Below are 18170 nucleotides of genomic sequence, written 5' to 3'. Positions count from 1 at the left end.
TAAGTTGGAACAGGTGCATTTACTTATTACCTATAATAGCAATGTTTGTAACTAAGGGATTTACTGTAAAATCCTCTGTTTAAAAGTATGAATTGAACACCTAACTCAGATGTTTGTAATGCAGCACTGCCTATATACAGTTTACACTGTTTAATTCTAAACTCCCTTAAAGAAAAAAAGCCTTCCAAATAATCAGTAACGTTAACTCAAGGTTGCTTTGGTACAATGGAGAGTATATGAATTTAATTCACAAAATCTGAATTTAAGTTTATACACATCTACTTCAGTAGCTTTACATTCTTAATTACTGGTACTTATCCTCTCTGGATCTCAGTTTCTTCATCTGTAAAATGTGACTCCAATATGGAGCTTATAAGGTTATTATTGAAGAGGTTTTATCATAAGTTCAAATATTGTTAATGTTAGTTACTGACAAATCACTTTCAACAATTAATAGAAAACATGAAGGAAAAATGTATCATCTTTTTGGCATGTCAAAGTTATTAAAACTTTTTAAATGATAATTTAAAGATATATGAGAATATGGTAAAATAGCATATAATTTAAGGATATTTGAGAATATGGTAAAATAGCGTATACTATTGTGAGTAAATTTGTGCCTTTTGGGAAGATGATTTAGCAATATAGATCAAGAACCTTAAAAATGTTCATTTCTTTGACCTGCTAAAAGTGGATGTAGGAATCCGTTCTAATCAAATATATATAAATGAGAATATGCAAACAAATGTTGATTCTAACATTATGTCTCACATAATGAAAATATCACTTAGCCAGGATAGCCAATATAAGGGATGGTTTGCATCGCATAGTGTATCTCTAAGTTAGTCTTAATTCATTCAGTAAATGTAGAGTTGAGTAATTCTGAATAGAATAAGAAAATGTTTACAATAGAATATGTGGAAAAAAGCGGACGTCAACATATTTATATGTATATTTCTATACACACTGATGTAAGTGCAATCATGCATCCCTTAACAACGGGGATACGTTCTGAAAAATGTGTCATGAGGCGATTTCATCATTGCGTCAAATCATAGAGTGTACTTGCAAATACCAAGGTGGTTTACTCCAATACACACCTAGGCTATATGGTATATACCTATTTCTTGTATGCTACAAATCTCTGTAGCATGTTACTACACTGAATGCTACAGGCAGTTGTAACATAATAGGAATTATTTGTGTATCTAAACATAGGAGAAAGTAATGCATTGTAATCATTAAAGTGGCTGTGACTTCACTAGGCTAGGTGATAGGAATTTTTCAGTTTCCTTATAATCTTAGGGACTACCTTTATATTTGCAATCTGGTCCTTCATTGACCAAAATGTCATGATATAGTACATGACTATCTGTCAAAGTGTTTGCAATGGTTATTATGGTGATAGGGTTGGGTTATAAGTATTTTGTTTTGTTTTAACATTTTCTGTATTTACATTTTCTCTATAATGGGCTATTACTTTATATTCAGAAAAAAATATTCTTGTATATTTTACATGAGGTCTGTATTTTTGACATGATAGTAGCTGCTAAGAATTGTTATTTTTATTTAATGCTAGATTTTTAGATTAATTTTTTATATATATATTTGTTTAAAATTATGGTTATTTTGTAATAGTAAAAGAACTGTATTTGATGTATTTTCATCTGTATTTACAGCTCTGAAAGAGAATCTTTACTATGAAGCTGGGAAAATGCTTGCCATTTCTTTGGTTCATGGTGGTCCTTCACCTGGTTTCTTTTCTAAAACTTTGTTTAACTGCCTTGTTTATGGACCAGAAAATACCCAACCAATTTTAGACGATGTTTCAGATTTTGATGTGGCAAAAATTATAATCAGGGTAAGAAGTGTACCTTCTTATTGAAATATAGAATATGTTCTAGGTATATTTTAATATAAGTGACTGATTACAGTGTAATACTCGCTATGGAGTAAAGGTTGTCAACATACAATATTACTATTTATTAATAGAGTTCAGAACCGGATAAGAGACAGATGGAAAAGTCAGGCTGTGCCAGGTTTAACTGGTTTGATAACGTGACTTAGGTTTGTGGGAAAATGACTTTCGTCTATGGTCAAAATGGCTTGCTAACCTCAGGCCTAGATGGATCTATCTACCTTGTCAGAAGCGATATGAGATGGGTTCCTTACTTGATGTTAGAAAGTAGATGAAAGTGCACTTTCTTGCTAGCAGGTGGCTCTGAAAGAGTGAAAAGATTTGTTTGGACTGTCAGTCAGAATACTTATCTTTCTTCCTGTAGGGAGATATGAGTGATCAGGAAAGGCCAGACTGAATTTCTTCCATGTAGAAACAAGTTGGGGGTGGTGGGGAGGGACTCAGTGCTTCCACCTTAAAATAGTTATCATTTTTGAGCACTTACAACTGGCCCTATACTATACATGTCACATGTATAGACATTTATCATAATGCCCTAGAAGATAAGTATTGCCTGAATGTTACTGATTCAGAAACTAGTTGAGGCAATGGAAGCTATTTACCTTTTCCTCCTTAACCTCCTCTGTTTAAGCATATTCTATCCATTGTCTCTACTAATAGACAGTATGGTTTAATGACTAAAAGCATATGCTCAGAAGTCAGATTTTAGTTTAAGTGCTGATGTAATAACTGCTATATGCTATGTGACTTTGGATATGCTAGGTAATCTTATTAGGCCTCCATTGCTAAAGGACAAAGTAAGCACTATTAAGATGTGTGTTGTTATAATAATTCTATTTGCCCCAAGACTAAAATCATGTTTTGAATTGACGCAACTCTTCATTTTCTCTTTTGTCCTCTTCACCCAAAAGGTACTTTAACCTCATTGTCTCCACTTCCAATTTCCTGTTTGCAGTAGAACCTCCATAGTTGACCACCTCCTTAGGTCCACCCAATTTCATAGACTAGACATACACCACACGTACCTATCAGTACAGTAGGCCTAGTTCCTTATGTTGACCTTCTCCATATGTAGACCATTTTGTTACAGTCCCTTGAGTAGTCAACTTACATAGGTTCTACTGTATTTCTTAAAATCTTCTGTTTCCACCACCACTCTCGAAGGTTGGCTAGTTTGGAACTTATATGTAGAGATCTGAATCTGTACATCCAAAGTCCTTTCATTTCTAATTTTTCATCTTCTCTGACTTCTACAATTACTGGTTTCTCAGAATTCTTCTTTGTTATTTTGTTTAATATTTTACTCCCTCCTACTTTTGACTACTGTTTTTGTTTTCTTTAATATTTCTTCATATTCTTGAAACTTAGGCATTTTCAGTATTATTGTAGCAATTCTCATTCTATATCTTTGGAAAGTCTCTGTCTCCCATAGCTTTTCTTGAATCATTTATAGAAGTACATTTTCCAATCCCCAGACTTTTATATGCAGATAAGATCTGAGTCTTCCTAGCACATTGAGACCAATATGTTTAAGACAAAAGTAATTTTTTTCCTAGATTTTTTTTTTGCCAGTTTGCTTTTTCTTTCTAAGAGGTTTCTCATTTCCCTGACATCCTAGAGAAAGAATCATTTTCATTCTTACATTTTCCAGTTACATGTCAAGTCTCACCTTTCTCTTGAGAGTGGCTTAGCTTCATTCAACCTTTCCTTCTTATATCCAATGTGCTTACTATACCAAACTCAAATTTTGTCTAGGTTTAGGCAATTAGGATATTATTCTGATATTCTTATTGAAGAATATTCTTTCAAAAGTATGGTTTTGACTGTATTACTTTCTTTCTCGGGAATCCTTGATGGCTTCTTATCACATTGCCTACTAAACACAGTTTAAGCTCTTCATTAGAGCGTTTAGGACCTCCAGCTGTCTTCATGGCTTTATCTACTCCAGTTTCTATAATCATCCAGTGTTTGTTCATTCATTTAGTCAGCAAGTACTATGTGCCCCATGTGTTTTATCAATAAAGATAGTGAACCAAAGGTTTATTTCTTGGAATTTACATTTTTAGACAGAGGGAACATGGAAGATGAATAAATGTAACCTATCGTATTAGTAAAATATATGAAAAAAATACAACAGAATAAAAGAAAGGAGATAAATAATGGTAAGGGTTCATATAAGTTAGAGTTTAAGCTATACTTGTATATCAAATAGACCCAAAAAGGCAGTGATTCAAAAAAGACATGTTTATTGCTCTCTAAAATCTGTTACATAGATTTTAGGGTAGGAGGTGGTAAGTTATGGCATAACTCTAGCCCAGTTTCTCTTTTTAAAAATTTTTTTTCATACTTTTATTAGAACATAGTCATGCCTCCCTACTTGTTTTTTTTTTTTTTGGCTGGGTTTGAACCTGCCACCTCCGGTGTCCTACTCCTTTGAGCCACAAGGCGCTTCCCCCTACCTACTTATTATGTGCGTCACTGCTTTCACACTACGGTGGAAGAGTTGAGTAGGTATGAAAAGAGACCCCAGATGGTTCAAAGAGCCTAGAATACTGTCTGGCCCTTTACAGAAATGGTCCCTGTAAGAGAGTAGTCATTGCAAACTTCTGAGATTTTAGTAGAGATTTGAAATGAATGAGGGAATCATCTAAATCTCTGGGAGAAAAAATGTTTGGGGGAAAAAATAGCAAGTAAATTTTCTACCAATATCAATTGCTTCCTATTTCTGTTTTTCTCCCTCTGTACCTTTCTTTAAGAGCTAACCTATATGAAAGTATCTGGCATGTAAATGGTTAAGTATTTCTTTGTTTATGCTGTTTATGAAATAGTCTTTGGATAAAATCCTATGTTTTAAAATTCTCATCTGATACTCTTTCCCCTTCATGAAATCTTAGGTCATCTGTCTTGCCTCTCTAGTGTTACATACCTTTTCTGTGTCAGTTATTCCTTTTTATTTAAATTTCCAGTAGTACAGTGGCATTATACTCTAGATTTCTTGGAGGCAGAAATATATTAATACAGTACTTGTTGAACTACATTGCCAGACATTTATTCTAGAAAAATATTTCTTGGTAAATTTTCACTCTACCCTGATGTACTCAAAAATTGAATATAAAATAATAAATGTCATGTGAAATGTAAATATCACTCACAAGAAAATGAGTAAAATGGGTATATTTTCTCCTTCATTACAGATAAACACTGCAACAAATATGGCCGACTTAAACTCAGTAATAAATGAATGCTATAACTACTTGGAATTTACCGGATGTGTCAGACTTATCACAACATTAAATGACAAATATATGTTGGTAAAAGACTTACTTATCTACCATGTAATTAAGAGAGTCCAGGCACCATTTGAGAGGTAAGTTATTTATAAGTGAAAGATTCTCTCAGATTACATATTTAAAGTACTTAATTTTTGTCTTATAATGTGAGGTATATTTGGTAATAAATATGTTTCAAGAAAAAAATTGAAATGCTCCTTAAAATGAATACTTTAAAATAAGCCTCTTTGGGATGATTACCATTCTGAACATTCTATGCTGAATTCATAAATGTGTGATAGTTTCATAGAAGCTATCATTAGTTACGTTTATAATTATTTTTCTTAAAAAATTATTTACAAAATTCTTCACATGAGCCAACTATTCTCTGTTCTTTCATTTAATAACTATTTATTGAGCACTTGTCATCTGCTGACTATTGTAGATATTGACCATTTTTTGATTGATAAAGTAGATATGATTCTTTATCTTCTTTAGTTTAGAATGCTAGTCTTTAAAATTTTTGTGTCAATAACCTTTAAGTTTGACACTTCACACTCTTCCTTTCTTTTTTTTGGAGACAGGATCTCACTCTGTTTCCTGGGCTAGACTCCAGTGATTTCATCATAGCTCACTATAAACTCAAACTCCTGTTTGAGGCTCAAGCCATTCTCCCACCTATGTAATCATCACCCTGTTTTAACAATTATTAACTTATGCCAGTCTTATTCATCTTTGTTATTAACTTACCTTCATTATTGACTTTGCTATTGACTCCAGTATTACTTTTAAGCAAATACCATTATCATCTCAGACATGATCAATTTCATAAAATTCTTTAATTAACCCACAAATTTAAATATTGCATACTTGATTTATATAAAACCATTATGGTTATAATTCTTACTAAAATTAATATGTCTTTGGCTAATATAAGCCTCTGTTTCTTTTGAGTTCTTCTGATGTGAGGCTTAATGATTTTTGACTTTTTTTGTTTTTTTTGCAGTTTTTGGCTGGGGCTAGGTTTGAACCTGCCAGCTCCAGCATGTGGGGCCGGCGCCCTACTCCTTTGAGTCACAGGCGCCACCCAGAGGTTTAATGATTTTTGAGAGCTTTCTTGCAATATGTGATATGACAAGGTATTTCAGACTCATTTTGTGCATTCTGGCCTAAGGAACCTCTTTTTTAATGGAAAGTGGTATCCACGGTATGTGCACTGGGGTGCTCATTTTTTGCCTCGTTGGTGGTTGTATACTGTAGTCCTTTTCAATCCTTTTCTAAACTAGAAAATTTAGGTTCTTTTGTTTGTTTTTTGCTTTCAGTTTGCTTTTTTTTTGCAACAAAGTATATCATGAGTTTATATTGATAATTCAAATTCATTGCTACATGATTTTTACTTTTTCTTTGTCTCATTTTGAGAATTCCAGTTCTGGAGAATTACAAGATGAAGTAATTATTCACTTAATTTATTCTAGATTTTATAAACAGTAGTTTCAGATCAGCAATATCAACATTACCATCAAAAACATATAATATTGCTCAAATCATTAACTTTATTTTTCTTTCTGTCCTAAGGCTGTACTGTGAAATTACTTTTAAGTCACTTGGAATATTCTCTGTTTTGTTGTACTACTAAATGGGCATACTTTTATTGCTTTTAGCGATTAAGTTTTATTAAAATTTGATTTTAATAAAATGCCAGATCTATAAGACTATTTCAAAAGAATTTATTGAGCTTCATGATATAAAGTATATTCAAAGAAAGATAGATTTCATTCTTACCATGTCTACCTTCCATCCATCCCCTTATGAAGTCACCACTTTGACATCTTTTTGTGGTTTATCCTTCAATTACCTATTTTTCTTCTTAGTGGTAGTAGATACATTTATATATGTTTATATGTATATTTGTTTTAGTCCATTTTGTTCTGCTGTAATAGAAACCTAGACTGGATAACTTGAAAAGAAATTTATTTCTCACAGCTCTGGATGCTAGGAAGTCGGAGGGCAGGGTACCGGCATCTGTTTAGCATCTGGTAGGCCTTTCAGTTGTGTCATATATTGTGGATGAGCAAGTGAGCACACAAGACAGATTAGAGATTTGGAAATGGCCAAATTCATCCTTAATCTACTCTCATGAAACATTAATCCATTCATGAGGGCAGAGCCCCCAAGGCCTAATCATGTCTTAAAGTCTATCTCCCAATACCATTACATTGACCATTTAATTTCAATGTTTTAGAAGGGACATTCAAACCATACCATTCCACCCTTGCTTCTCCCCTCAAACCCGTGTTCTTCTCACATACAAAATACATTCATTTTGTATCAGTAGCCCCAGAAGTCCAGAGTCTTATCTGAATCAGATATGGGTGAGACTCTAGGTAAATTCATCGTGAGGCAAACTCCCTCTAGTTGTGAGCCTGTGAGATCAAAACAGATAAATACCTTCTATCTTTGAGGTATTTGCTATATCAGCAACCCTACTTCTCAGTGCCAACTTTCTGCTTCAGTCCGTTTTATGCAGCTAAATATAAGGAGACAGGCATAGGATAGACATTCTCATGCTAAAAAGGAAGAATAGACAAGTAGAAAAGGGTAACTGTTGTAAGTAAAGTTCAAAACTCAACAGGGAAACGTTAAATCTTTAAGCTCTGCAGCTCCCCTTTAACCCCATGTCCCACAACCAGGCACACTGAGGCAGGGGCTGAGCTTCTGCTCCTCATGTTGGACATCTTATCCTGCAGCTCTCCCAAGCTGGAGTTGTATTTTGGTGGCCCTACAGTTCTGAGATTTTAGGGGCTGTCCCCCTCCTGTGGTTCCACTAGGCATGGTACTTGTGGGGACTCTCTGTGACAGCTCTGCCCTTGTGTGAAGTTCCTTCCTGAGCTGCCAATATGTCAGCTATCTCTGACATCCTTAAAAATCGAGGTATAAGTAGTCATGGCCCTTTAGCTCTTATACTTTGTATGCCTGCAGAATTAACACTACATGGAAACCTCCCAGGCATGAGATGGCCCATGGAGGCCACCCTGGTCCATTCTCCCAAAACCATTTCTAGAGCTCTGGGCCTGTGATGGAAGGGGCAACCTCAAAGATCCCTGAAATGCCTTCAGGGTCTTTTTCCCCATTGTATTAATACATAGTACCGGCTATCTTCTGTCCTGGTAATCTCTAGGAAATGGTTAGTTGCTTGGCCATACCCTTAGGTTCTCTCTTGAACTTGCTTTTTCACTCTTTATATGGCCAGGCTGCACATTTTCCATATTTTTCCATGCTGCTTCTCTTTTTATTATAAAGTCCATCTTTAAATCATTTCTTTCCTCTTGCTTCTTATTATATGTGATTAAAAGTAGCCACCCAGCAGTCTGAATGCTTTATTGCTTATATATTTATTCTGCCAGATATCCTCTCAGTCTTAAGTTCTGCCTTCCATAGAGTCCTAGGACATAGTCAACAACTCAGCAAGGTGTTTGCTACCTTATAATAATGATGGCTTTACTATTCATATTTAACCAACCTCTTACTATGACCATTCAAGTGATCTTAGGAAGATTTAGATTTTCCCTTCTCCCTACAGCTTTTCTCTTCTTAGGCCTCACCAGAATCACCCTGAATATTTTAGTAATAGCAGCAGAGGCTTTTTCTAGTCTGTACTTCCAGTTTTTTTCCAGCCTTTACCCATTACCCTATTCCAAAGTTGCTTCTTATCTGTGAGGTATTTGCTATACCGACAACCCCACTTCTCAGTGCCAGTTTTCTGCTTCAGTCCATTTTATGCAGCTGTAAAAAAATACCTGAGACTGGGTAATTTATAAAGAAAAGAAATTTATTTATCACAGTTCAGAAGGCTGAGAAATCCAAGGGCATGGTGCTAGCATCTGGGGAAGGCCCTCTTATATTACAACATGACTGAAAGGCAAGTAAGCACAAAAGACAGAGAGAGAAGAAATTGAATTGAGTTTGTTCTTTTTACTAGGAGCCCATTCTAGCAGTAATGGCATTCATCCTTTCATGAGGGAATAGCCCCCCAAAACTAATTGCTGCTTAAAGGACCTTCTTCCCAATACTGTTAGATTGGCAATTAAATTTCAACGTGAGTTTTTTTGGGGGGGGGATGGCATTATCCTTTTTGTTTTTGTCTTTCACTTTGCAGTATATTCTGTAGATCACTCCATGGTGGTAAATAGACATATCTCTTCATTTCTTTTTAGAGCTCTACAGAACTCCATTTTTTGGGTATATTATTATTTTTTCTGGCCATTTCCCTATTGATGGACATTTAGGAGATCCCCTAGCACTCTTCCAAATTAAAATATAACATAGCATTATAATTTTAAATAGTTACAAAGGATGTAATTATTAATATATTGTCAATATTACAGTTGAACACATATAACTATTTTAAATGTATTCAAATATTCTTTGACTATAAGACTCTTTTATAAGTAGTAAAACATTGTCTGATGTGGTTCATGATGTATATAGACGAAATAGGTAGGAAGTTATATTATAAACAGAGAAGTTTAAAAGAACTTAAAGGGAGAAGAGGTATCTGTACTTCACTTGAATTGGTAAAATGTTGACACCAGTAGACTTCTTTTTGTTTAAATATCTGTGCAGAGAGACATACCCCAAAGCATGAGAAATAAAAATGAAATTCAAAAAAATATTCAAGTGATTCATGGGAAGACGGGAAGAAGGATACAGTAACACAAATGATTATCGAAATAAAAACATGGTGGTTGTATTAAACGCTAGGTGGCTGAAGAGAGAATCTGGAAGAGGAATAAGAAGATTTACTTACAAAGAGAGAGAAAGCAAGAAAGCAGTAAAGTTACAGTCAGGGCATCCATTTACATATTTAAAGAAATTGGGGACAGATTCAATGTTAAAGAAAATGCTGCTTTATAGTATTTAGTGATCCAAAGTAGTGTACTTTGTGATGAAACTGCAGCCTGACCAAAGAAATATTATTGTAAGAATGAACAACTGTGCTTCTGAAAGTAGTTTTTGAAGTCACCTGAACATTGGAAACAGCAGAAGTAATAATAGAACTACATAAATAATTTTAAGAGTGAGGAGGAAATAAAAACATTTTTGGACAAAGTTTACTTTTTTCTTAAGAAGATTAATAAAATAGATGAGAAGAAAGAAATCATACCTGGAAAGAAAAAGATAAAAGAAGCAACAGTGAGCAAAGAAATGAAGAAACCTGGGTAGATAAAAATAAGCAGCTCTTAAAAAGCAATTAATTTGGGGCAAGAAAAGGTTGAAAGAACTAAAATACCAGAAAATGATGAGTATGTAAGATGGGAAGAAAGGTTAATGGATTTATTGTTTAAAGAGATTTGTATTGTTGAGGCAGTAGTGGTGATCCATCAATACCTTTAAGCTTTATTAAATCAAGTGTACATCTTTTTTTTTTGAGACAGAGCCTCAAGCTGTCACCCTGGGTAGAGTGCTATGGTATCATAGCTCACAGCAACCTCCAACTCCTGGGCTCAAGCGAGTCTCCTGCCTCAGCCTCCCAAGCAGCTGGGACCACAGGCTCCCGCCACAGCGCCTGGCTATTTTTTTGTTGCAGCCATCATTGTTGTTTTGGCGGGCCCTGGGCTGGATTCGAACCCACCACTTTAGGTGTATTTGGCTGGCACCTTAGCCACTTGAGCCACAGGCGCTGAGCCAAGTGTACATCTTTTAAGAAAAAAACTCTGAAGCCTCAGTGCCCATAGCTCAGTGGTTAGGGCGCTAGCCAAATGTACTGGGGCTGGTGGAATCAAACCCGGCCTGAGCCTGCTAAACAAAAGAAAATAGCTGGGCATTATGGCAGGTGCCTGTAGTCTCAGCTTCTTGGGAGGCTGAGGTAAGAGAATCACTTGAGCCCAAGAGTTGGAGATTGCTATGACCTATGATACCACAGCACTCTACCAAGGGTGACAAAATAAGATTATGTCTCAATGGGGCGATGCCTGTGGCTCAATGAGTAGGGTGCCAGCCCCATATACTGAGGATAGCAGGTTCAAACTGGGCCCTAGCCAAGTTGCAATAAAAAAATTGCTGGGCATTATGGCAGGTGCCTGTAGTCCCAGCTACTCAGGAGGCTGAGGCAAGAGAATTACCTAAGCCCAAGAGCTGGAAGTTGCTGTGAGCTGTGATGTCACAGCACTGTATAGAGGGCAACAAAGTGAGACTCTTTCTCTTAAAAAAAAAAATAAATTCTGTCTAAATTGAAAAGAAAAAAGAAGCCGGGCATTATAAGGCACCTATAGTCCCAGCTACTAAGGAGGCTGAGGCAAGAGAATCACTTAAGCCCAAGAGTTTGAGGTTGCTGTGAGCCATGACGCCACAGCACTTTACCCATGGCAACAGCTTGAAACTCTGTCTTAAAAAAAAAAGAAAGAAAGAAAAAAACTCTAAATAATAGAAATAGAGTATGTAACTTTCAAACAGTTTGGAGGACATTGGGGATAAATTTTTTTTTAAACCATTTACTCATAGGGCAGGAAAAAAGGGGTAACAACAGGAAAGAAAAACATGCTAAGTAGAAAGCACAATTAAGTTAGAAAAATTGTCTGAATAGATTAGTAATTACAATAAAAATAAATGATAGATTCTAGTGTTAAAAGATAGGATTTTTAATTGGATTTGAAAAATGACTTTAAAGCAAAAAAAAGTGTGAGATTTTAATCTTACAAAGGCCTAATCTTAAAAGACTTTAATCATCTTTAAAGGAAGATTAAACAGTCTTGTATTTAATCTGCGGTACCGATTAGAAGAAAGAAATCATACCTGGAAAGAAAAAGATAAAAGAAGCAAAAGTGAGCAAAGAAATTAAGAAACCTGGGTGGATAAAAATAAGCAGACCTTAGAAAACAATTTGGGGCAAGAAGAGGTTGAAATAATTAAAATACCGGTAAATGGTATTTTTTTTTAAGCTTACATATATTTGTTAACAGCATGCCTCTAATTCTGTGGAAAGCAGTCTTGAACCCTGGTCGTTCTGGTTCTCAGGAGCCGTGTGTTCTGAGGACAGCTGCCTGCAACTCTTATCTCTTGAACTCTACCTGTGCATACACCTTGGTGATGTCATTGTACCCTCCTTCAGGGGCTGGTTGTTAGAGACTGCTGGTGTGTAATCTGGCTCTTTCTTCTAAGCCAGGTGTTGAAGCAAACACCTGTAGTCCCAGCTACTCAGGAGGCTGAAACAAGAGAATCACTTGAGCCCAAGAGTTTGAGGTTGCTGTGAGCTGCGACGCTACGGCACTCTACTAAGGGCAACAAATGAAATTCTTGTCTCGGGGAAAAAAAGGATTGGAAAAACTAAAAATGGCATTTGTAGTCTATATGATTGTCTACATAATACAGTACAAAACATTTTGTGAACAGTTTAGCAAAGTTACTGCGTACAAAGATGCCAGAGGGAGCATCTTTTTCAATGAGGAGGAATGGTAACAAAATTAGTAAATAAGAGTAAACCCAAATTGTACAAAAAATAAATGTCTAATTGGAGGGGATATAAGAAGGAACTAAAATAATTTTTAAGAATTGGCTGAATTTTCCTGTTGGGCTATTGATCTTTTAGAAAATAGTGTATTCTTTGGGTGGCACCTGTGGCTCAGTGAATAGGGTGCTGGTCCCATATACCAAGGGTGGCAGGTTCAAACCTGGCCCGGGCCAAACTGCAACAAAAAAATAGCTGGTCATTGTGGAGGGCACCTGTAGTCCCAGCTACTCCAGAGACTGAGACAAGAGAATCACCTAAGCCTCAGAGCTGGAGGTTGCTGTGAGCTGTGATGCCACAGCACTCTACCAAGGGCAACAAAATGAGACTTTTGTCTCTTTAAAAAAAAAAATTGTATTCTTTGTAATACTAGAGAAATTCATTTTCTGTCATGAAGATTAAAATATTTTCCTACTTTGTCTTTGTTAATTTCTTTATAGGAAATTAAGTTTTAATTTTTTTTTTTTTTTAAAACAGTCTCACTATGCTGCCCTCGGTAGAATGCCATGGCATCACAGCTCACAGCAACCTCCAACTCTTGGGCTTAAGTGATTCTCTTGCCTCAGCCTCCCAAGTAGCTGGGACTACAGGTGCCCGCAGCAACACCCAGCTATTTTTTTTGTTGCAGTTGTCACTGTTGCTTAGCTGGCCTAGGCCAGGCTCGAACCCACCACCTTCGGTGTATGTGGGTTGCACTGTAACAACTGTGGTACAGGTGCCAAGCCAGTTTTAAATTTTTATGTGATTAAGATTTATTACTTTATAATGCCTAGAAAATTTCATTTTTATCATAACTGGCTTCTAGGTATAAAATTTCAGATGTCTATTTCTTTCCTCTTAATAAAAATTAATTTTAAAACTATAAAGCTAGGTGGATATAGTGGCTCGTACATGTATTCCTAGCACTCTGGGAGGCTGAGGCAGGAGGATCCCTTGAGCTCAGGAGTTCAAGACTAGCATGAGCAAGAGGGATACCAGATCTCTAATAAAAACAGAAAAATTAGCCAGGCATGGTGGACATGCCTGTAGTCCCAGCTACTTGGGAGACTGGAGTGAGAGGATCTCTTGAGCCCAAGAGTTTGAGGTTACTGTGAGCTATGACACTTCAGCACTCTACCCAGAGTGATAGAGTGAGACGCTGCCCCATTCTCCAAAAAACTATAAAGCTAAATAATGTAGGCATATAAAATCTTCATTCATCCTAGCACTCTGAGAGGATGCTTGAGCTCAGAAATTGGAGACCAGCCTGAGCAAGAGCAAGACCCTCTCTCTAGAAATAGCTGGGTTTGTGGTGCACCTGTAGTCCTAGCTATTTGGGAGACTGAGGCAAGAGAATTGCTTGAGCCCAAGAGTTTGAGGTTGCTGTGATCTAGGATACTATGGCACTCTACCGAATATGTCTCAAAAAAAAAAAATCATTTTATGCTAATATATTTGCTTGTTATAGATTAGAAAGCATTATATATTGCCTGGGAATGTTTTCTTTTTTCTTGTGTCTAAAAATACTGTATGTTGGTTTTTTGTGGGTTTGTTTTTGTTTTAATCATTAGTTATTTTAAAAAGTTCCAGGTAAATTAACTGGAAATGTTAATTCCCTAATACTATACCAAACACACATGCATGAATATTGGCTCATTATTTTTCTTCTCCTAAGTTTTAAGCAGGGTCTGAAAACTCTTGGTGTTTTGGAGAAAATTCAGACTTACCCAGAAGCATTTTGTAGCATCCTTTGTCATAAACCTGGGAATCTTTCTGCAAAAATCCTTAGTGATCTTTTCACAGTACATACATTGCCTGACGTACAAACTTTGGGGTTTTGGAACAGTTACATACAAGATGTTGAGGGTATGTGGATATTTTATTTTTATTTAACTGTCTCAGAACATTTGTTTCAGCATATTTCTTTCTTTGAATTTTGCTTTGTATTAATAATAAAACTTTCATCTGCTAGCTCCATATTTGCAAAAGAAACTTATTTCAAAGCAGATTTGTAACTTGGATTTTAATTTGAGATAAAAGACATTCTTTATGGAAAACTTTAAATATAGACAATTGCCAAAGTATAGCAGATTAGCTAACAGATTAGCTTTAAGAGTAAGGTTTAAAAGAAAACTTAACTCTTATTTAAATTTTGTTTAGCTAGGTTTTTGTATTTTTTCATCATTTAGGTTTTTCCTTTGCATCTGTTTATTTATTTAACTGTTTAACTATTTATCAGATAGTGATGACCTAGAAATGGTGAAATAGTTAGTGAATAATGGGACTAAATGACTTTTTTAATCCTTTGCTTTGAGATGCATTTATTGAATGAACTGTTAGCCTATTCTACACATGACTTGGTGATTTAGTTTACCTACAATGAGTGTGGAAGTCTATGCCTTTTAATAATTTCAAACCTAGTGGGGAAGAGTCTATGGCAATAATAGATGACATGTATTTATTGTCCTTTCTTTTTCTCTTTCTGTACTTCTCAGATGGTAAATCTGCAACAACAATAGAAGACATTCTTATTTTTGCAACTGGTTGTAGTTCCATTCCTCCAGCTGGATTTAAACCTACTCCTTCAATTGAGTGCCTACGTACGGATTTTCCTGTTGGAAACAAGTGTAATAACTGTTTAGCAATTCCAGTCACCAGTACATATAAAGAGTTTCAAGAAAACATGGACTTTGCCTTAAAAAATACTCCAAAACTAGAAAAGGAAGAAAGTTCTCACTACGTTGAACATTAAGATGTTTCGTGGAGATCCTTCTTTAAAAAGCTGCTATTGAAAACTTTTTTTGTTTGAGAACTTTATCATCACTGTAACAAATTTATTAGGTCCTTGGCCCAATAAAATTTATGTTACTAACATAAAGGAATGTTTTGGCCATTTAAGCTAAAAAGTTTTTTTTATTAAGGCATACTAATCAAAATTGGTGATATTTTTCCATTTTCTTAATATATATGCTTCATAAACCTTAATATAAATACTTTCAGAATGGTCATACAGACTATGAGGTTTAGTGGCGTGGTGTATGTAACATAAAAACTATTTTGTTCACTGTTTTTATAAATTAGGATAATCTGTATGATGCCTGATTTTTCTCGTTTTATGCAATTTCAAATTATTCCTTATTTTATTTTAAAGCATTAAGTAGAAAAGTTAATTGGGTAAATCGTATTATATAAATCAGAGACATCTATTTTGGGGTATGTGTTATGTATGCTTTTCTAGATGGCACTAAATTAGTTATTAAGTATGTTTTTAGATTACTGATTTATATTAAAAAGACTCATGTTGTGACTAGGTTATGCCTAATAGGAAATATTATATAAAAAGCAAAGTTGCACAAATATTCTGGAATCTGGACATTCCATAATCTTAAAAACACTTTGAGGTAGATAAATTGTGGTTGAAGATATCTAAGAAAGTGTACCATAGAATTTTTTTTCCTGTATCATATGTGTGATATTCAGTATGTCTGATGCATAATCATTTTACTTATCTAAATGATCTCTGTGGTTTGCCATGTGATAGATTTGATCATTTAACAGTTATTTATTATCAATATCGTTGTATACTAGGTAAGCTGGCACCATAGCATTATACAGTTACCTTCTTTGCTCTTGAGTGATAGCTGTAATATAAGCAATGTATAAAGTGAAAAGGATAGAATGAAAAACCCACTCTGTCACCACACAAAGTACTGTTTCTGTGTATCCTTCTATAAACTACTTATGTTTCATTTTTTAACTTTATTAATGCTATTAAAAGTCAAAGAATACCTAAAGTAGAAAGACACCATTTAGTAACAATGTTAAGATATATAGCCTCAAAATCATTTCTGCATGTTTACACTCCTAAAAAAGAAAACATTGGGAAAAGATCTGTCGTCTTTAATCTTTTATCAAATATAAATGAGATAAGGCCCTAGTCTTCCACTGAAGTTAAATCCTTATGATAGGTAATTTGTTATGGGAGGTAAAATGTTTCAAGCACATTTTTCTTGGTATACAAAGCAAGTATCAGCTAGTATCATTCTCATTTTTCCCAAGAAACATCCTAAGTGCTTTTTTTTTAACATCCTAAATGATTGATATTTTTTGAGAAAAATAACAGGATTGATTTGATATACTAATATCTCTCTTACTACAAAAGGAAATTTAATATAATTCTAGTTGAATTTTGTTACCTCATACTATATTTTTCAAGTTATACTTACTAACAGACTAAGCAAATTAAAGTTTTATTTCAACTTGCAGTCTGAAAACAAGGCATTTCTTGTGTTGAATTCTGTTGGACTACCTAAAGTAATTCTAAAGGATCAATTATCAAGAAAAGTCTGACTATCTAATATAAATCTCATATTCACCATACAGCTTTTTTACAAAGTGTGTTGATGATTTGGATATTTTGTTTCTTAAACTACCTAAGTTTTATAAAATTTAAAAAGTTATTAAACCAATACAAACCAAAAAAATCTAATTAAGGCAATTTTCTGGTTTGTAGTTTTAATTAATAGCCCTTAGTGTGGTAATTAAAGCTGGTACATGAGTCATTAGGAAAGTTTTTTAAGATACACAAAAATCAAGAACAGTAAAATATACACAGATGGAAACGTGAAGCTCTCCAACACCAATAAGCTACGCAAGTTGAACTTAACAGGAGTGAATGGGAAAGGATGCTGTTGACTTTGTTGGAAGTGAAATGGACCATAACATAGTCTCTCTCAACTTTCACAGCAACCTACATACAACACAGTTTGAGGTGCAGTGTCGGGAGGGGGAACAGAGTGCTTGGGTCAGCTACAATTATAAACAATATTTCAAATCCTATTACTTATTTTAGGTGTAGACAGGGCCTTAATATAAGAAGGTGTAAATAATAATTAGAATACTTGTGTTTTAAAATGAAGCATAAATATTCATACTGCAAAATGTTTTCTGGCTTGAAGGATGTTCCATTAGTGTGATTTTTTTTTTTTTAGATCAATTTGTATAGTCAAGGCATACCAGAGAAACTTATAGGTTATTTATTTTCTACAATGTTATTTTGTCAAATGGTTGGTGTAATAATTGTTCTATTTCTGTTCATTTTATAGTCAGTGCACAATTCTTACTGACATTGAGTTTTTAAAAGAAATTATGCTACAAACCTTTATCAATGTGTGCTACATGTATGTATTTCTTAAATATTTCAGTTGTCTAAATGCTATATATTTTAAGCTTGTTTCTCTTGCTCAATATAAAGGAAAACCATAAACTGATCTACAATGAATCTGGTAATGATTTGAGTTAGTTTTATATTCATTGTTTTTGAAGCAGATTTAAATATTTTTTGTATGGGAGTGTTACCTTCAGACCTTTTATGTAAGTTTCTACTATTCCTGTACTGAGTCATTTTACCGTTTCACTATTTAAAAGAAAAATTCTTTAAAATATCTCATCAAAACCAGCTTATGATGTTATACTTCTTTTAATATTTAGTTTCTCTAAT

General features: G+C 34.6%; 1 protein-coding gene across 3 annotated transcripts in view; it reads left to right on the top strand.

The window, feature by feature from the left end:
- The window catches only part of G2E3 (G2/M-phase specific E3 ubiquitin protein ligase), a 52731-nt gene extending 37002 nt beyond the window's left edge, over positions 1 to 15729 (top strand). For 2 of the 3 annotated variants that reach the window (XM_003791990.2, XM_023514404.1), the window contains 4 exons: positions 1680 to 1861; positions 5113 to 5285; positions 14346 to 14536; positions 15166 to 15729. In XM_003791990.2, coding sequence (XP_003792038.1) covers positions 1680 to 1861; positions 5113 to 5285; positions 14346 to 14536; positions 15166 to 15422 — 803 coding nt within the window. In that variant the 3' untranslated portion in view covers positions 15423 to 15729. The remainder of the gene's footprint in view (positions 1 to 1679; positions 1862 to 5112; positions 5286 to 14345; positions 14537 to 15165) is intronic. The other variant, XM_023514405.1, reaches the window with a different exon arrangement.
- The last annotated feature ends 2441 nt before the right edge of the window (positions 15730 to 18170 follow it).

Source organism: Otolemur garnettii, unplaced genomic scaffold (genome assembly GCF_000181295.1).
Source record: "Otolemur garnettii isolate 467f Iridium unplaced genomic scaffold, OtoGar3 scaffold00052, whole genome shotgun sequence".
In the NCBI taxonomy this organism is placed as follows: domain Eukaryota; kingdom Metazoa; phylum Chordata; class Mammalia; order Primates; family Galagidae; genus Otolemur; species Otolemur garnettii.
This window is presented reverse-complemented; position numbering and strand designations above follow the sequence as displayed.